At 31.8% G+C, this 21031-nt stretch overlaps 2 protein-coding genes and 1 non-coding gene across 3 annotated transcripts; 2 read left to right on the top strand and 1 right to left on the bottom strand.

Moving 5' to 3' along the window:
- Window positions 1–929: 929 nt before the first annotated feature.
- LOC133668164 (probable glutathione S-transferase parA) lies at window positions 930–1880 on the top strand. The gene is made up of 2 exons (XM_062087901.1): window positions 930–1294; window positions 1375–1880. The coding sequence occupies exons 1-2, from the start codon at window positions 980–982 to the stop codon at window positions 1717–1719; spliced, it is 660 nt and encodes a 219-aa protein (XP_061943885.1). The 5' UTR covers window positions 930–979; the 3' UTR covers window positions 1720–1880.
- A 3488-nt stretch (window positions 1881–5368) lies between these two features.
- On the top strand, window positions 5369–5494 carry LOC133668865 (small nucleolar RNA snoR100). The gene has a single exon (XR_009833819.1). It is a non-coding gene; the product is annotated as a small nucleolar RNA snoR100 (small nucleolar RNA).
- Window positions 5495–8599: 3105 nt separating this feature from the next.
- On the bottom strand, window positions 8600–11802 carry LOC133706363 (trans-cinnamate 4-monooxygenase-like). Its single transcript, XM_062131890.1, has 3 exons — window positions 10880–11802; window positions 10326–10459; window positions 8600–9401 (listed from the first exon to the last, which is right to left on the bottom strand). The coding sequence occupies exons 1-3, from the start codon at window positions 11662–11664 to the stop codon at window positions 8803–8805; spliced, it is 1518 nt and encodes a 505-aa protein (XP_061987874.1). The 5' UTR covers window positions 11665–11802; the 3' UTR covers window positions 8600–8802.
- Between the last annotated feature and the right edge of the window lie 9229 nt (window positions 11803–21031).

Genomic DNA, 21031 nt, shown 5'->3' with positions numbered 1-21031 from the left:
GCTGGCAAGATTAGATCCATCTGTTGGAAGAGGAGAAATGAGAGAAGAAAATGCAAAATCAGTCATCAATGAAGATGAGAGCACGAAAGAGCATTTTATGCGAAAAGGCAACAGAATCTCCATGTGTCCTCCCACTCCGACACCCGCCAAATAGTGAAAAGAAGAGGTGTAAAGCAAAGATAAATGGATGTTGCAGAGAAGGATTGGTAGATGAAGCACACAGAGTTTTCAGAACTTCCTGCATTAGTAGATCATGAATGTGGCTGTTCCTCTACCGTGGACCGGGCTTGCTTTGATGCTTCCCATTCGTGCGGTTTTGTTTTACACTTGTATTTGATTTTCCAGAGAGGTTATATTACCTAAATTTTATATGACTCAGTGATGATAGAAAAATTCTCTCTTTTCTATTTCTCCCTCTTCTTTATACTTGTTTCATAAATATTAGTAGTTACGCCTGAGCTTTGGAAAGCCGAAACACACTTTCAAACACAGTCCACATTCATTACCAAGCATAACCTTAGGCCTAGTAGTTGAATGCATATCATGCTTCCTCTTTTTTCTCCTAAGAAATTAAAACCCAAAGAAGAAAAAATCATTCTTCTATAATCTTATGACTTATCCTGGTCAAAGATGGTGGGCATGCTACGTGTTACTTCAGATGGAATCTAGTCTGAAAAGATTATTAATGGATTTGGAGAGGATAAGGTTAAAAAAAGGACTGGTGATCTTGACTATCACATTTGAACTTGGCAGGCAAGCAAGCAAGCAACTTAGAACATGCCACGATACCATGAATAATTAGCATACACACATGTAACTAGACCTAAGCAATGACATCATAGGTGCTGGTCAACATCTTTGATTACACTGTCAATCAGCAGCTATAAATAGGTGCTACTACCCCATTTCCTTATTCACCACAACAGCTCAAGAAAGAGAGATCGGTTGAGCTAGGAAAAGATCATCGCTTTATTTGGAGATGGAGGACAGAGTGACTCTATTGGATTTCTGGCCAAGTCCATGGGCAGTGAGAGTGAAGGTTGCCTTGGCAGAGAAGGGGATAGAATACGAGTCCAGGGAACAGAACTTGATAGACAAGAGCCCTCTGCTTCTTGAAATGAACCCGGTTCATAAGACGATTCCAGTTCTTATTCACAATGGGAAGCCCATTTGTGAGTCACTTAATATTGTCCAATATATTGATGAGGTGTGGAAGGACAAGTCTCCATTGCTACCCTCGGATCCTTACCAAAGATCCCAAGCCAGATTCTGGGCTGATTACATTGACAAGAAGGCTAGTATTTCAGTACTTGTTAAACTTCTTTCTTTTTTGTTTTTCTCGTGTGTGTGTGCTTATTGTTTATTTGAACGCAGATATATAACAATGCCAAGAAGTTATGGAAGGAGAAAGGAGAAGAGCAAGAAGAGGTAAAGAGGGAATTTATAGAAGGCTTGAAGACTCTTGAAGGAGAGCTTGGAGATAAGCTTTACTTTGGTGGTGAAAGCCTTGGATTTGTGGATGTAGTGCTTGTTCCTGTTACCAGCTGGTTCTACTCTCTTGAGATATGTGGGAAATTTAGCATTGAGGCTGAGTGTCCAAGGTTCACTGCATGGATCAAGAGGTGCATGGAAAAGGAGAGCGTGTCCAGTTCACTTCCTGATCCTCACAAGGTCTATGACTACGTATTGCTGCTTAAGAAGAAAATGGGTATAGAGTAGGCTTTCAGGCTTTGAATAATGAGTGAAGGCATTCCTGATAGAATGTTGGAACCAAGAATTTGGAAGGTAACTAAGTATCTGTTTGGAAACGAGGCGGTGTAACCTGTATTTCGAAAAGCATCAATTTTAAGTGAAAAACGAAGCCTAAATTGAGTGCAAAACTTCCAAGCAATATGTAGATGGGCAGTGATATCGAACAGAAACATGGAGTTACATGTGAAGTCCAGATAAAGCAAAATTTATCGATTTTTCATTAAACGAAAAAATAGAAAAGAAAAGAAAACATCAGCTGAGTTTGACTCAGTGGACATTTTCACAGTACTTGTGAATAGAAGTTGGACCTCGCCACTAGCCAGGGGATGCCCTTGCCCTCTTCCCCGCCAAAAGTTTTCAAATCCCTTGCAAATCTTAAAAGTTTTAGGGAATAATTCTTACAAAATGGCCCTCCCAAAATCAGACGTACACATTCTAACCCTCCCAGCATTAGAACTTTGGATTCATCCTTGATACTTCTGTATACGAGGAACTAAGATCCTCGGTTTTGGCAGCTACATTAAGCAGTGAAGCAGATGAAGCAGCTTCGAGATTGGGCTGTTCGAATACAGCATACATATGGTGAAGGCTGAAGGAAAACCGGATCTAAGCAATGAAGCCATGCCTGATTGTTTACTTGCTTATCAGCACTATACAGCTCGAGCTCAAGTTTGTCAAAAAGATCAACCGCGGAAGAACTGGTTCTGCTTGATTTATGGGCAAGCACTTAGGGTACGTCTAGTTAGCATCCCAGGATACAAAAAAAATAAAAACATGTTTAATTAAAAAAACAAAGATATAGATAAAATATATATATATATATATATATATATATATCTAAAAAAAATTTCTATCTCTATTATCTTTGTTTTTTCTATGAGATTTGGTTAATTACAAGTATACAGTAGGAGATTTGGTTAATTACCAACCTGCTACTTCTTGTTTGTTACCTTGTTGTAATGCATGAAGCTATGCAGGAAAAGGCTATGGAGTTATAAGAGCTTGAGGAAAAGGTAAGCAAAATTAATTTAAGGCTTGAGGACCCTGGAAAAAGAGCTTGGAGAGAAGATTTGATTATTTTGGTGGGGAGAGCATTGGTAAATAGTTAACCCAGAGGTTTTCTCTCATTCATAACTTTTTTGAGTTTCATTACTGTAATATTTTATTTTTTAATAGTTTGTTTGGAACTATTTTTATTTTACTATAATTAAATTTAATTATAATGTTTAATTTAAATTTAATTAATAAATAAATTGAATTTATATGTTTAAAAAAGATAGAATTCAATTCATTTTATTTCTTATATTACCTTCATTTTATTCCTTCAAAGATCTTTAAAAAAATATTGATAAATTGATGTTTTTAAATTTCATCTCTTCTAAACATGTGAATTCAATTTATTTATTAATGAAATTTAAATTAAATACTAGAATTAAATTGAATTATAATAATAAAAAATAATTCCAAACAACCTCTTACTAAAGTAAATAAAAGGAGTTAACCTTTTATTTAATTTTATATCATTTTTAGATATTAAATTTCATTTGAAATTCAATTCTTCATGCTTAAAATAGCTTCTTAGACCAGTATTAGAGATATATTTATAATATTATTTTAAAAAATAATTTTTATTCATAGTAATTAACAAAACATTAAGAAAAAAGTGCTTTCACTTTGCACAGTGTGCGTCATCTCATAAAATAATATTCATTTCAATAATGTTTTGGTTTTTTTTAATCAATAATTTTTTTTAATTTTAATTTTATCTTTTGATATTTGATTTATTACGAATTAGACTTCATAATTTTTTTTTCTATGAGGTTATCATAGTCTTATTACATGAGTTACGAGTTTGGCAGGATAACTCAATTTTTTTTTTAATGTCACTGTCATCCTTTACCATTTTGTTTGTTGGGGATTGACATGATTTATTTCAGTTTGTTTTATATGAGTTACCTAAACTTTATGATCTAGGTTACGAGTTTAACAGATTAACTTGGTTGACTCATATTTTTTTAATTGATTTTTTTTCAATTTCATCATTTAACACTTCATTGATTGGGAATTAAGCTTCCTGATTTGTTTTGATTTTCTTTCTATGAGATTATATCGATCTCATGACCAGAGTCACGGGTTTGTTAGGTTGAAGCGAGTTTGTTTTTTACTCTCTTTTTTTAAATTGAGTTTTTTAAAATTTTATCATTCAATTTTGGGTTAATTGAGAATTGCACTTCATAATTTATTTTAATTTGTTTTCTATTGAGTTATCTTATTTTTATGACTCAAGCTACATGTTTAGTGGGTTAATCAATGTTGACTTGATTTGTTTTTCTATTTGTTTTTTATGAAATTATCTTGATCTTATACTCTATGTTATATGTTTGACAGATTGACTCGGTTCATTTTGTGTATTTTTTTAATTTTATCCTTTAACATTGGATTTATTGATAATTGAATTTCATGATTTGTTTTGATTTTTTTTTCTATATGGTTATCTCAATCTCAAAACTTGAATTGCGGGTTTGACAAGTTGACTTGATTTCTAATTTCATCCTTCAATACTTTATTAAGTAGGAATTAGGTTTCCTGATTATTTTTTATTTTATTTTTTATTAGATTATCTCAATCCTATAACTCGAGTCATAAGTTTAACATGTTAACTCGAATTAACTCGAGTTATTTTTTTATCTTTTTTAATTGATTTTTTTTAATTTTATCATTCAACATAGAGTTGATTGAGAATTGTATTTTATAATTTGTTTTGATTTATTTTTATGAGATTATCTTAATCTCAAGACCTGGATCGTAAGTTTGGTAAGTTGACTCGAGTTGTTTTTTAATATTTTTTTTATTTATCATTTAACATTGGATTACTTGAAAATTATATTTCATAATTTATTTTAAATTATTTTATTTAAAGTTATTGTAGTCTCATGATAAAAGTTATGAATTTAACAAGTTGAACTTAAGTTGATTTAATATGTTACAATTTCAATACTACTTTAAATAAAATAGTTTTTATTTTTTAATTAAACTATGTTTTTAATTGCCGTCAAGTTATTTTTTAACTCATCAAATCAACCAGGTTATATCATAAAAATCTCTAAATTTTTTTTCTGTTAAAAAAATTAAAATAACATAGAAAAAAATTGCTTAAAAAAAATTAATCCGAACTCGCTACGTTGCAATTATCCAGCACAAACAAGTTCGAAGATGTTTTCATTGGTGAACCGGGAAAAAACAATAAAGTTAAATATAGTGTGCTGAAGCCCAGTAATAAAATAACGGTCTTAATTATCTGGGCTTGATTACCATTTGAACTGCACGAAACAGTTTGTGAATTGTGATCAACTCATGGGCTAATACAATCTAGCCCAGTAAAAGTTGGAAAATGCAAACCCTAGCAAAAGACACCCTCTTTTCTTCTATATATACCATATGATAGACTACCAAAGTTGCAGCTGCAGTTCTAGATTGCTTCAAAGCTCAGGCCTCGTGGTGTATATGTTTCATGATGTTAGGAGACTGATAGCCATCATATATACATAATATTCTCTCTTGTTTATTTGTTTTGTGGTTCTGTGTACAATAAGCCGATGCTCTGGATTGAAAAAAGAAATGAAGGAAGCATGGTAATGTGCACAGAAATTGATCCAGTGATGGAGGGTCACCATGTCTGCTCCTTATGATGCTTCTCTTTTATGGAGGCTTTGAATTTGGGGCCTGGTTTATACCCACACTTTGTTCTTGCTTTGTTCTTTCCTTCATGCTTTTCTGCTCGTCTATGCCCTTTGTTTCATCTGGGGATTTATTTTTACATCAGGTGTCTCCTTTTCTTTCCACCTCCAAGAAATCTTAAAATTTCAGTGTTCATCGTAAAAGTTTGATCTTTCCTTCTCTTTTGTTTTTGCTTGCACTGTTCTGATTGTTATTACCGTACCAGACAAGCACTAAAATGTTTTCCCAAGTAGCCCCATGAGATTTTTACCCTGGACATTGAGTGTTTTTTCATTAAAAAAGCTGGATCTTGAAAAATTAGAAGAAATCTCTCCAAAACATAAGTAATTATATATTATGCCATGCAACACAAAACATTAAAGCAACGAGAAAGTTTGAGTGGAAATTAAATGAAGATCCGAGGAGATAATCATAGTTATCGGACCGCTGGGGCTTAACGTGCCAGAGGGTGACCACAATTTTAATATAACAATTTATGTGGGTGTAATAATAAAATTTAAAAGATTATTTTGAAAATGTTTTTATCCTGAATAGAAAGTAAGCGAACACAAAAATTTATTGTCTTGTATTGAAATTCTTCTCATTTTATGTGAAGTACCAAAAGATTTATTATCTAGAAAAATATAATATTTTTATTGTGAATATGAAGGATATATATTAGAAGATTTTTAATTTTATATTAAAAAAATAACATTTTTTTAATGTTTATATAATAAATTTTGGAATGAGTTAATAAAAAAAAGAATTGGTATTATGATTGCTTGTAAAACTTATTTAGGTAGTATTGACTAGATTAATTGTTTTTCATAAAAAAAAAAAATTTTAAAAATAAGATTCAAGAGTATTAGACTGCAACGTCAAACCTAAAAGTAATATTTATAATATTAATTATAATTATATTTTTAATTTTATCATTCAATAAATCTATGGTTGTTTTAAAATATTAATAATATTTTATTAAATTTTATTAATTATAATAAAAAAATAATATTTATAATATAAATAATAATAGTATTAAACTTGTTTAATCCAGGTTTAAGTGGATTTGACTGCAATGCTTGGTCTAAAAGCCTTCGGCTTGGCTGCAACATCGGACTTAAGAGTTGTGGATCTAGATGCCACCCGAGAGCTGCGGGTCAGGATACCAGACCTAGAACTTGGGATTATAACACCAGATCTAAGAGCCTTGAGTCATGTGAGGCTATAAGATCCCGATAACTTCAATCAAGTGCCCCCTACCAAACCAAATCAACTTGGATCGAGCGTCTTTTTTCAGCCCCAAGTTAATAATGAAAATAATAATTATTATTATTTTACCCCTTAAATTAAATCTATGTATTTTTTTATATATATATATTTATAATACTTATTTCAAATTAATAATAATATTAAACTTATATTGCTTAAGTTTTTATAGTTTAGACGTCAGACCCAAGAATCTTGAGACATGTAAGGCTGTAAGGCTCAAGTGACATGGGTTTGGCGCCTCGCCTTGGGTTTGGAAGAGGATGTCAGACCCAAGTTAATAATAATAATAATTTTAACCCTTCAAATCAAATCTATGTTTTTTTTTCTGATAGTAATAATACTTATTTCAAATTTAATAATATTAATGATAATATTAAAATTGTCTGGACCATGTTTTGATAGTTTTTAATCTCTTCAAATAAAATTTATGGTTTTCTTTGATAGTAATAATATATTTTATTAATTTATTAATTTTAATAATAATTATAATATTAAATTTGTCTGACCCAAGTTCTTCTAATTTTTAATCCCTTCAAATAATAATTGATTTGATTTTACCCTTCATATAAAATTTAAGTTTTTTCTCCAATAATAATAATAATTTTTTCAAATTTAATAATATTAATGAATATAATAATATTTATAATAATATTAAACTTGTCTTGCCAAAGTTTTTAATCTGTTCAAATAAAATTTATGGTTTTTTTTAATTTTAATATATTTTTTTCAAATTAATTAATTATTATATTAATAATATAAATAATGATATTTTTAATATTAATAATAATATTAATACTATTAATATCAACCTGTGCTGGGCCTGCTGTGGCGCCGAACCCAACTGTGCTGGGTCTAACGTGGACGCTTGGCCCAGAAAACCGGGATCTAGTCGAGGCTCCAGGCCCAAGTAGCCGCAGTCTAGTTCGGCCTCAGGCCTGGGAAATCTCAAACACAAATTTCTTTCTTTGTCCCTTGAATTCAGTAAAATCCAAAAGAAATAATTAAAATAAACAACTCGAGGTAGAGATAGATACGCAGAACCAAGAGAAACATCAATGAAACCACTGTCATCCCATGCAAAGTCAACCAAAATTAAGAGCTACCAAACAATTGGGTACATCGCTTGTATTTAACTAGCAACCCCTTTTCACTAAACAAACAAGGAGAGTGACATGCCACCAATCACTCACTGACAAGTGACAACAAACAACTTGGTAACTCACAGCACACCACACATATTATAAAAAAATAGCAAAAAAAATAAATTACCCCCAACTTATAGCAAGAGAGAACAAACTCCTCCTCGGTAAAATACGTTTTATGTAATTGAATAAGTAAAAAGAAAACCTCTAATTACCCCGTTGCATAGTCATTTTTTCTCTCTCTGTTTTTTAAATTGAACCCAATGCCCTTTTTGTCGCTGAGGATATTTTCCTCGAATGCTCTTGATTTAAATTGTCACTTTCCTAGGAAAAACAGTGGCAGTGTCCATGAGCATGCTGTTGAAAATAGTTACCTTGCTATGCCTTCATTTAATTTTTCTGTTTATAAAGAAAATGTTCCCTCTTTGTTACTTTATCAGCCAATCAGAGAAATGATACCCAGCCATGCCTTCATTAATTTTTTTTCTTTGTTAAAGAATGACCAGTTAAAAAAAAAAAAAAAGAGGGTTTCTTCCTGGTTTTGCTGGGCTACCCGAATTATGAATTTACCTGGCAGGTCACGCGGTTTCACCGGTCAATTGCAAGCCCTAATTTTACTTTTTACAGATCCAGCTAGGACTCCAAGTCACCTGGGTGGTGAATCTACTTGCCTGGGTGGGTCCAATAAATTGAGAATTCACATGGTCTAGGGGCAAAGCTACAAGGAATTAAATATCAACTTATTGCAAAGTCTAGAAAATATAATTTTTTAGTCCATAGATTTACAGCCACAGCTCCCTTTGTATCATCATCATTATCCAATTTCATCTGAATCCCACATCCAAAATCATTCCTTTTTTTTGTTCTCAAGACTCACAGCAACAATACACGAAACAAAACAAAAGGGAAGTAGGAAATGAAACTAAAAGGACCTTGGCTTTGCAACAATGGTGGAGTGCTTCAAAATGTGCAAGCTGAACTGTCCACCTTTCTCTGAGGTGTCAATCTTTGACTGTCCAGGAGGAGGCAAGAGCTCAAAATTCTGTACCAAACGTCCCAAAGTAATACCAAGAATTGGTAATGCAAGAATAATTCCAGGGCAGCTCCTTCTCCCAACTCCAAAGGGGAGGTACCTGAAATCATTGCCATTGGCCTCAACCTTGGCCTCCTCTTCGAAGAACCTCTCTGGCCTGAATTCTTCAGGGTTTTTCCACTTAGCAGGGTTGTTGGCAAGCCACCATGCGTTTACCAGGATCTTGCTCTCGGCGGGGATGTCAAAACCTCCAAGCTTAGCATCATGGAGGTTCATGTGTGGGACAAGCAGAGGAATCGCCATCCTGAGCCGGAGAGTCTCTTTGATGACAGCATTAAGGTAAGGCAGCTTGTTGGTGTCAGGCTCAGTGATTTGGTGACCCGGTCCAAGCACGGTATCGAGCTCATCACGCAACTTCTTCTGGATTTCAGGATGGTTCACAAGCTCAGCAATTCCCCACTCAATCGACCACAGTGTTGTCTCAATTGCTGTTCCACAAAACAATCAATTCGTACGAGTAAGTGACGTCCTACTAAATTCGAGCGTCTCATTGTGTTGCGAAAAAAGAAAATTACAGAGCCACAAAACACAAAATTCGAGTGTCGCTATGAGTGTGTGTGTTGACATCCCCACCAATAAAGTTGGGTGGACGGACATATACCATCAACCTACCACCACCATATATTCTTTAGAATGTGAGAATTCAACTAGGCCTTCGAAAAGTTTGTTCGCAGAGTATCTTGCTTGGTCAAGGAAAAGTTGCAGGATTTTCAAAAGGGTTAGGTGAAGGAAACACAACAAACACCACCTATACTAGTTTCAAAGCGAATCAAACTTCAAAATGGACGAGGTACATGCACGTCACATCACTTGTTTTCTATAGATAAAAGAAGAGGTTATTCTTGAAAAATAGCAATTTTCCAAAAAATAATAAAAAACAAATAGCACAGTTGAAGACTTTTTTTATTTTTTATTTGAAAAATAGCATTCTTAATGCGCTATGTTGTTGGGAAGTGCACAACCCAGTAAATTGCAAGGTTCCTATCCGCGCATTCTACAATTATTCTTTTCATATATACCGAATATGTTTACCATAAACTAGTTTAGTAATATGATAGTAATTATTTTTTAAATAATTTTTTATATTGAAATAGAGTTAATAATATTTTTTTATTTTTTAAAAGTTATTTTTAAGATTACTATATCAAAACAATCCAAAATATACAAACCATATTAAATTTTAATAAAATAAAAAATTTAAATTGTTTGAGAACCTCGTTCCGAGACAATTCCTAAATTAAGTTGTTCGCAACAACAAAATCTACTGAGTTGAGTTATTTTTAACGAGACAACCCTTTAATTTATGTTATTTTTCTACAACGACAAACCCTTTGGATCATAGAAACACATACCAGCAACATTGATGTTCTCCACGATGTAAAGAACGTTGTCCTCATTGATCTCTCCTTTCTTTTGAGCATCCAAAATATGATCAATTGCACATTTCAAGCCTTCATTGCTCATGCTCTTTGTGCTTCCAAGTTTCCTATTTCCCCAAGACAGAGAATATTTATCGATTTTGTTTACAAAATAGCACAGTTGAAAAAATTCAAATTCAAATTCAAATAAAAATTCAAATTTTATTTTTTAAAAAATAGTATAATTTAACAATTTAAAACTATACCTACAAACCCAGTTGTTAAAACTTAAACAGGTAATGCATTTATTTATTCAAGGATGGGACAGTGATCAAAATGTCGATGATGATGAAAACTATCAGCCAAGTACTGACACATAAATGATTGCTGGCCCTCTATCAAAATCTATTGCAGATCTGAGCATGATGACAAATAGCACCAGAAAAAATATAAAAATTTATAGGCCATTAGATTGTAGTTCTAATTAACGAGATTGTTCAAGATCATTAATCAAAGAATCTAAATAGCCAAGAAAGAGAGAAACTTACTTCCTCTCTTCAACAAAGTAGTCCTTGAAGAGTTGCAGCCTTCTCTCTTTAACCTCCTTGCAGATCTTCAAGTAGCCTCTCAAGAAAGGTCTCAGAATGGGGATAAAATCACCGTAATTGTAATCAAAACTCTGAGCCAATCTGCTCCTCTCACCATTCAAAGCCTTAAGCTTATTAAACAAAGGATCCTCTTCGCTCTCAAATCTCCTATCAAACATAATCCTATACATGTTGTTATACATCATCAGTTGCAGTCTCCTCCTCAAAACAATCCCATGAGTTGCAGCCTCGGGGTTTTTCTTAACATCCTCGACAACTTGAGCCGCTTCCTCTTCCCATCCATACCTATATTGTTGAACAACCTTGTTCGTAAAGAAAGGGACTGTCATGATTCTCCTCATCTTCCTCCAATGTTCACCATAGACAGTGAAAACCATGTCTTGACCTTTCCCAGTGAAAATATCAAAAACAACGTTTCTTGTTCTTGACCCGAATTCAACACCTTGCGTGTGCAGAACCTCTTTAGCGAGGTCAGGTGAGGAGACGACAACAAGATTACGTTGGCCCATACGGAGGAGGAGGATGTCACCAAACTTCTTGGCCAAATCAGTGAGGTTACGGTGGTTCAGATCATCACCAACTTGAAGCCAGTTGCCAAACACGGGGACCGGTAAAGGACCAGGTGGGAGTTTAAAACGTTTGCCACGTAGTTGTGAAACAAGAATGGCAACAAGAATGGCAACGAAAGAACCCAAAAGGGTCTTCTCCAAGAGAAGGAGATCCATTGTACTGGAATATGATCTTCTTTATCCAAAGGAGTACTGAGAGAGATTTCTGGGGAGAAGAAGGAGTGGTAGATTGAAGAAAATATAATTAAGAGGAGGAGAGACTAGGTGGTTGGTGGGGAGTGAGCGGGGGCTGGGAGGGGGTTTTATAAGCTAGAGAAGAATTAAAGAGCCGACGTGGAGGTTGGAGATGAAGATAGTCCGTGAGTTAGGTGGACGTGTGGCTTCCAGTTAGGTTTCTGAAACAGAGTTAACGGCGTTAGATCTGAGGTGTGATAGGAGAGGGACAACACAGCATTGATCGTTGCGGAGGTAGTAGGAGAGGCACATGATGTCACAAATTCCTTATATGTATACGCATGCAAGCGCGACTCTTCGAGACGCTATTTTGTCGGCTAACTTGTATATATTGTAATTAATTTTTTAAGATTTTAAAGTTAATATTTATATAAATTTTTAATAATTTTAAAATTTATAATACTCAAATTATTTATTTTTAAAAAATAAATTTAAAATTTAATAAATTAAATTACACCTCTCATAATTTATCTAAAACCCCTAGTTTAATTTAAAACATAAAAAAATTGACTAACACATTCAAGAATCCAAAATGATCTCCAGTCTCCACTTATTCCATAGACTTTTCTTTTCAGTTTTTTTTTTTATCAAATCAATATTATTTTATCCTTTTAAAAAATTTGAAGAGTTTCTCTTCATACGTAACTCGGGTTTTATTTTGTGCCAGCTTCAAGTCAGGTTTTACACATACATATATGTATATATACACGCACTTCAAGAATATTCATTAATCAGCACTTCGTCAATACTCCCTCATGTTAGAATATTGATCTCAAATTATAATTAATTATAGGTGTTTTTATAATTAATAAATTTTATATATACACGCACTTCAAGAATATTCATTAATCAGCACTTCGTCAATACTCCTTCATGTTAGAATATTGATCTCAAATTACAATTAATTACAGGTGTTTTTATAATTAATAAATTTTATATATACACGCACTTCAAGAATATTCATTAATCAGCACTTCGTCAATACTCCTTCATGTTAGAATATTGATCTCAAATTACAATTAATTACATGTGTTTTTATAATTAATAAATTTTATATATACACGCACTTCAAGAATATTCATTAATCAGCACTTCGTCAATACTCCTTCATGTTAGAATATTGATCTCAAATTACAATTAATTACAGGTGTTTTTATAATTAATAAATTTTATATATACACACACTTCAAGGATATTCATTAATCAGTACTTCGTCAATACTCCCTCATGTTAGAATATTGATCTCAAATTACAATTAATTACAGGTGTTTTTATAATTAATAAATTTTATATATACACGCACTTCAAGAATATTCATTAATCAGCACTTCGTCAATACTCCTTCATGTTAGAATATTGATCTCAAATTACAATTAATTACAGGTGTTTTTATAATTAATAAATTTTATATATACACACACTTCAAGGATATTCATTAATCAGTACTTCGTCAATACTCCCTCATGTTAGAATATTGATCTCAAATTACAATTAATTACAGGTGTTTTTATAATTAATAAATTTTATATATACACGCACTTCAAGAATATTCATTAATCAGTATTTCGTCAATACTCCCTCATGTTAGAATATTGATCTCAAATTATAATTAATTATAGGTGTTTTTATAATTAATAAATTTTATATATACACGCACTTCAAGAATATTCATTAATCAGCACTTCGTCAATACTCCCTCATGTTAGAATATTGATCTCAAATTATAATTAATTATAGGTGTTTTTATAATTAATAAATTTTATATATACACGCACTTCAAGAATATTCATTAATCAGCACTTCGTCAATACTCCTTCATGTTAGAATATTGATCTCAAATTACAATTAATTACAGGTGTTTTTATAATTAATAAATTTTATATATACACACACTTCAAGGATATTCATTAATCAGCACTTCGTCAATACTCCCTCATGTTAGAATATTGATCTCAAATTACAATTAATTACAGGTGTTTTTATAATTAATAAATTTTATATATACACGCACTTCAAGAATATTCATTAATCAGCACTTCGTCAATACTCCTTCATGTTAGAATATTGATCTCAAATTACAATTAATTACAGGTGTTTTTATAATTAATAAATTTTATATATACACACACTTCAAGGATATTCATTAATCAGTACTTCGTCAATACTCCCTCATGTTAGAATATTGATCTCAAATTACAATTAATTACAGGTGTTTTTATAATTAATAAATTTTATATATACACGCACTTCAAGAATATTCATTAATCAGTATTTCGTCAATACTCCCTCATGTTAGAATATTGATCTCAAATTATAATTAATTATAGGTGTTTTTATAATTAATAAATTTTATATATACACGCACTTCAAGAATATTCATTAATCAGCACTTCGTCAATACTCCCTCATGTTAGAATATTGATCTCAAATTATAATTAATTATAGGTGTTTTTATAATTAATAAATTTTATTGATATGGCCAATTAAATTTTAATTGTACTGTATAAAATTTAAATGGCTAAAATCAATACAATTAATGGGTTAATGTTTATGATTAAATTAATTTAGTTTATTTAATTATTTTAAATATACTCGGTAACTTACATTTTTATTGGGTATACATAAATTTAACATTTAAAAATACTTTCCTGTTTTTCATTTCATTTTGTGTTTTGTTTTATTAAGAGAATAGAGTAGATAAAAAAAGGTTAACGGCGAAATGGGTTTTTTTTAATAAAATAAATTATTAAATTGAGGAATACCGATTAAGAAAATAATTAATTTATTTTCAATGCTACAAAATCTGAATAAATTAATCAAGGAACAAGCTTATCATCCTAGTTCAAAGGACTGGTGTCATGCTATGCTGGGAGTGTCATCAACGTTTTGCGGAGGTGCAAATTGAAAATGTTAAACATGTTTCGAGGAAGAAGTCGAAATTCGGAAGAAATCAATCCTCAATTGAAATAACTGGAAAGAAAGAAAAGTCAACCTTTAAACAGACGACTAGACTGTACCGTTACTTTCAACGGCGTGTGTGCGGCCTTCTCAGTTTCAACTCCTGCATGCCCATCTACCCCCACCTAAATCGTAAAGGATTTCTTTCGCTTTCCCTTCAACATTTATTTTTCTTCCTTCTCTCTTCTTCTTCTCGCCCTTTCTACATATAAATTGCATGCTTTTCATCTCCTTAATATATAGTTTCCATGCTTGATGGAGGGGTAAGTAACTTTTTTTCCTTTCCATTTGGATCATTTTGTGGGCACTACGTACATGAAAAACATATTTTTCATTAATTAAATGCATTACTTTTATGTTGATTATTAGTCCAAGAACTTGTTTAGTCTTACGTTGAATTCAAACACAACATCACGACAAAAGCATAGTTTTTATATTATTGTTCTGTGGAAAATTAATGTGGTGCTCAGCAATAATATATGGGCCCTGAAACTCTTTTTCTAGCTCCTGTTTTTCGTTTTTTTTTTTCATGAAAGATTCCTTTTTTGTATCAATCTGCACATCGTACCAATATCAGCCTCATAGATTCATAGAAATTTGATATTTCTCTTGATATTTGAAATCAAAAGATGAAGGAGGTGAGCATATTTTGTTTTCATCGCCGGATCGAACAATAATCCTTCAAGTTAATTATTCTAACTAATTACCATCACCATCGATGTTGATTATTTTTTGTTACAATATCGTATTTAACTTTTAATAAGTGGATCATTCTTCAATTCGGCAATGAAGTTGTAAAATCTAATAATGAAATTGGTGAAGGTCAGCAACTGCATTCATCAATAAAGTTAAAAAAAAAAATATAATAACAAATTTATAAGAGATGTAATTTAATTGGTCAGATCCTGAATTTATTCTCTAAAAATCACTGGTTCGAGTGTCACTAATCTCAGGACTACTAAAAACTTACATAGTTATTAATTTTAGAACTCATGAGATTAATTAAGATATGTACAAACTGACTTGATCATTGATATTTCACGTTAATTTTTTTTAAAAAATTATAATAAAGGGAAGCAATTGGAATTGCATACCTACCTCCAATTCTCACCTACTACCGTGGATAAGGGCGTGGACAAATTGCATACCTACCTCCCCAAAAAAAGCCCCTGCCACCACACCATTGCTCGAGCTACCTCCTTCCTCCACTCCACTCCATGTGTATAGTTTGAATTGAAATGCTTATGTTTGTCCACGTCATTCTTATGTAGAAAAAATCTCCATTTATAGCTTCCCCATCCCTATACACCCAACAATGCCAGCGATGCCAAGAATTTATTACATGTCTTCCAATATTGTACTCACAACCTAACATGGACATAAATATATAATTTAATTTAATGATTGTGTGTTTGATGCTTGATAACTTTTTAAAACTAAAGAAGATTCAAGTCGTAATGATTTTAGTTTATTTTACATTATTATTATTATTATTATTATTATCCGTACTATGCAATTCAAGGCCCTAGTTTGCCATCATCTATTACGCCATCTCTTATCTTCTCGGCGCTGTTAAAATGACCTTCGAACCTCAGGTGATGGAGCTCGGCGCGTGTTTTTATGTACGTTACACAAAAAATAAATAAAAGAAGGGAAAGTCCCTTTCCTCGCCAGTTCCTTTACTCTTGTGTTTTGTTCCCGTGACTGTGATGTGGTCTCATTTTTGTTTTATCCCATTATAAATATGTTCGAGAAAAGTCTATTTTATTCTTGTATAATATATAATATATAATTCTTAATACTTTATTTTATTCTTTCTTCCTAATTGATTAAATTATACTCTTCATTCAAGAATTATATCACTCTTAGTCATATACAGATATAATATATCTTTTTTTTTAACAAATGATTTAAATGTTTTAGAATTAAGCACCCCACCACGGAAAAATAAAAATAAAGAATTGTCAAAACTAAGAATAATATCAAGACGAGAGATATATATTTGGTAGTGTGGTAGCTGTTGCTTTTCAAATAATTTTTTGTGCTGAAATACATGATAATGATACTTTTTTATTTTTTAAAAATTATTTTTGATATCAGCACATCAAAATAATTCAAAACATATAAATCATATTAAATTTTAATAAAACAATAAAAAAAATTAAATTTTTTAAAAATATAGTTTTCACAGCATTACCAAATCCAACCTCAAAATCACATAAACTGTAGCCGGCCATTGTTTCTCATTCTCGAAGGGGATTGATTGCTACTCACTGGAAATTAATTAATTGCCTCTCTCGTCCTTCAAATGAACTAGACATTTACCCTTATCCAATAGCTTAGTGGTGGATTCCACTTGCATCATTTCAGAAAAGACCAGCACTTATTATCAAAAAAATAAATTAAATGAAAACGAGACTCCACTTCGCAAAGTTTTCCCCTTGCACTTGTTGGATTATCTTATTGCTTTCGGTTTGTCGGTGTTAGCTTTTTTTTATATTATTTTTTAAATTATTTTATATTTTTTAAAAAATATAATAGAGTAATATTTGTAAAAGATATTTGTTACTTATTATTAATAATGATATGTTATTTATTTCTCATTAAAATCATCAAGCGAAAATAACTATTTAACCCTTTTAATCTACCACAACAATAAGGTTCATTAAATATAAATACTTTCTAAATTATAAAGTTAAAATATTTACTTTTTCCAACTCTCCAAACTTATACATATCTTAATTTTTAGAGTATTATTCATGCAAAAATAAAAATAAATACTCTTATTTTGTAAATTTAAATCTCTTTCTTTTAGCTTAATCAACAATCACCTCATTAAATATGCGATAATCTACCCTTATCCAACAACTCAATAGTAGATTCCACTTACTTCATTTTAGAAAAGACCAGCATTTATTATCCAAAAAAAAGGAAAAAGAAATGAAAAGACTTCCCTTCACAAAGTTTTTTTCCTTGTACTTGTTGAATTATTTGATTACGATTGGTTTGATTTAATTAGCTTTTACTTTTTAAAATGTTTTTTAAATTATTTTAAAAAATATTATAATAATATTTTTTAAAGTATTTTTAACATGCTAATATTAAAAATAAAAAATCTAAATAAATATATTTTTCAATTAAAAAATATTTTTAAAAACATCTTACACAAATTACAAAATAAACACTACTTTATACCTCCGCATGCACTCGGATGCGTGTTTCATGTTGTTCAAATATTAAAAGATGACTCAACGTTCTATATTCTTACAAGTTCTCGCTTGATTACTATATCTATAATGTAGATATAAATCTAAACAAATATGTTCTCGCTTGATTACTAATAATAATAATGCTTTCTCTGGCAAACCTTAAAACCCCAAAAAATGCATTTCTTCTTTGACAGAGTTTTATTCAAGCCAAACATGGCCTTAAGGCCCTTCATAGGCTTAGCCCAGAAAAGCGGATGGGCTTCTTAAGATGGCCCAAAACCAACACCAATCCTATGAAAAATATATGGACATTTTTTGTGATAAAACAACGGGCCAGGCTTAACACAAGAAACCCGAGCCTTTTTAGAAACTAAAAGTACCTAAAGGCCTAGTCCACTAAAAAAAAAAAAAAAAAAAAACAAGTTCCCTCTACCTCTTTAATTTTAGGAAGATCAAAACATTGATCTAAAGAGTTTGTTGTGACTAGAAACCATGCATCCAAAAAAACAACAAATCATTAAAAAAGAAGACATGTTTTATGAGTTTAAGAAAGGGACCTTCAAATGAAAAAAAAAAAAAAGCGAACAAGGCTGCTGGACTTAAGAACTCTGCTACACTGATTTGTTGTTGCTCACGGCTGCTGCTGGAGTTGGTGTCATCTACCGCGGTTGCTGAAGATTCTACTGCTCTCGGTTGCCGCTGGATGTTCCAGTTGGGTCACGGTGCTGTGGAGGAAGACAGTAGCTGTTGTTGCCTAGACCGCTGCTACTGGAAGAAGCTGCACTGCTGCTGATCTTGAAAGTTGCTGCTCACGGTGCTGGTTCAGAGAGGTTCGCTGCTGCTGCTTCTGGAGGCTCTTCCAATTTCTAAGTGGCTGTGATGGTCTGTGGAGAACAATCGCTGTTGCTGGATGGAGAAGAAACCTTGGACAATCGGATGGAGGCTCACGATGCTGTCATGTGAAGAGAGTTTGCTGGAGTGGCTGCTTCTCTGACGGTGGAAGATACAGAGGAAACTGTTGGTCTGCTTTGGTTTTGTCAAGAAGAGGCAATGGTGGATGGTTGGCTGATGAGCTTGCAGTTGAAGATGATGGCAATGGAAGTTACTGGAGTCAGGCAGTGGGCGCGCAGGGCTGAGAAGTGACGTGCAGCCCTTGCTGGTTGAGGTCGGTTGGTGCTGTCGTTGCTGGTATCAGTGGTGCTTCACGTGATGGAGAAAGTGATGTGATGGTCTCCGTTTGGGTTCACGGGCTGAAGAGCTGCTGTTATTATCATGGATTTGAAGGAGAAAATGACTGGAGTTAGGAGGTGACAGTTGAGGGATGCTGCTGGGAAATGAGATAGAAGGCTGTCAGGTATTTTATTTTTTGGAGGGGCTATCACCAGAAAAGAAGAGCTTGTGTTCGTGTAGGTTTTTTAGAGAGAGAAAAAAAGAGGGAGACCAAATGAGGGAGCTTTGGTTGCTGGAAGAAGGGGGTCTCCAGTGTTCAAGAAAATTAGATGGTGCGTGAGCTTGGCCTTTTAAAATGAAAAAGAAATGAAATGGAGAGTGTGTGGCTGAGGCTTTGGGTGGATGATGGGACCTTGGTGGCTGACAGTGGCGTTTTTGTGTGTAGTTAATGGGTGTCTAGTACTGTTGCCCTCCCAGGAGGCTGTTTTCGTCAGGGTTTTGAAGGCAGAAACGGGGAGGTTAGAGGAGTCATGAAATGATGGGATCAATACTTAATTGGTGTCGAGGAATAAATCACAACTATTTATTAAAGCCAAGTATATATATAAGATTGTCTTCGACTGCAACTGATCATAAGGGAGGATAGAAGCTGTTTTTATAGGCAAAGTGGTGTTGGGTTGTGGTTTTGGAAGATAATCTGCAGATGTTTTTAATGCAATAAAAGCAAGAGCTGTGGCGTAGAGTGAATTGCAAATACCCAGATATAAGTTGGCATAAAATTTATATGATGTGATGAAGGAATTAGAGAAAAATTAGAGTTGAAATGCAGGGAATTGAATATTTTTAATCAATTATATATTTCTGAAAATACATAAATTTATTTTAAAACTATTTATTTTATGTCTCTATTTTTTTAAATTAAACATATTTTTTGTTTTACCATCCCCATCTTTTTTTAATTCTGTATTTATAACCATAGCATATTTTGAAAAGACAAAGATGATTATAGTTGAGCACTTTGTTAACAAAAATTTAAGTTAATTAAGTTATAAGCATATTTAAAAACAAGAGGATGTTATACTGAGAAGTTTAAATCAAAGGGACTAATTAATTACTTTACTAAGAAAACAAGGACTAAATAAATAATTTACTTCATACAAAAAAATGATTTTTTTGAAAAACAACACAGTTTGATAAAAATTTTAGAAAAATAACACAAGTTAAAAAAGTATTTAGAAAATCACACAATTTTAACATAATTGTGTTTGTGAATATTGACTAGTATAGTGATTTTTTAGTCAGAAGTCAAAACGCATCTCTCATGCAAATTAATTAATATGTATAAAAGTTAACCCATAATTTTATGAAGAGTCATTGACCAAGAGATGAGATTCAAAATTTAATAGTCAAGAAAAAGAGATATGAGATAAGCTAACGTGGCAAAAAAGAGAAATGAGAAAAGAAAAGAAAAGAAAAAAAAAAAGAATAGGTCAATAAGAACTTGTTAGTGTTTTGTTTTTAAATATATTTGGTACCATTAGAAAAATTTCAACTTCATAATTCTAACTATATATTAAAAAATTATCAAACAAGAATGTAATTGATTAGGAGTTTTATCTAGGGTTAATTTAAAATTAAAGTAATTTATAAATTTTGTTTGGGGTTAATTTAATATGGTTAAAATTATTTAATTGAGATATTTTTAATAGTATAAAATATCTAAAAAGCAAAGTTATGATGTGTCTTTAATGATTCATTTCTTTTTTCTCTTATTTTTCTTTCTCTATTTATTTTTTATTCTCACATCATTTTTTTTTGTCATCTGAATTATCAATCTTATCTCTTGATTATTAACTTTTTATTAAATTTTAAGTTGATTTTTGTATATATGACTTCTGACAAAATAACTATTATTTATAGTAATTATTGCGTATCAAAACCATAATTAAAAA

The sequence above is a fragment of the Populus nigra genome, chromosome 11, assembly GCF_951802175.1.
Source record: "Populus nigra chromosome 11, ddPopNigr1.1, whole genome shotgun sequence".
Taxonomy (NCBI): Eukaryota; Viridiplantae; Streptophyta; class Magnoliopsida; order Malpighiales; family Salicaceae; genus Populus; species Populus nigra.
The sequence above is the reverse complement of the archived record's forward strand: the minus strand, read 5'-3'. Positions and strand labels throughout refer to the sequence as shown.

Coding starts and splice junctions, on each gene's coding strand:
- LOC133706363 (XM_062131890.1), bottom strand. CDS start 11,664: ATGGATCTCCTTCTCTTGGAGAAGACCCTTTTGGGTTCTTTCGTTGCC. Junction 10,460..10,879: donor TACTTTGTTGAAGAGAGGAA/GTAAGTTTCTCT, acceptor TTGGGGAAATAG/GAAACTTGGAAGCACAAAGA. Junction 9,402..10,325: donor GGAGAACATCAATGTTGCTG/GTATGTGTTTCT, acceptor TTTGTGGAACAG/CAATTGAGACAACACTGTGG.
- LOC133668164 (XM_062087901.1), top strand. CDS start 980: ATGGAGGACAGAGTGACTCTATTGGATTTCTGGCCAAGTCCATGGGCA. Junction 1,295..1,374: donor CTGATTACATTGACAAGAAG/GCTAGTATTTCA, acceptor ATTTGAACGCAG/ATATATAACAATGCCAAGAA.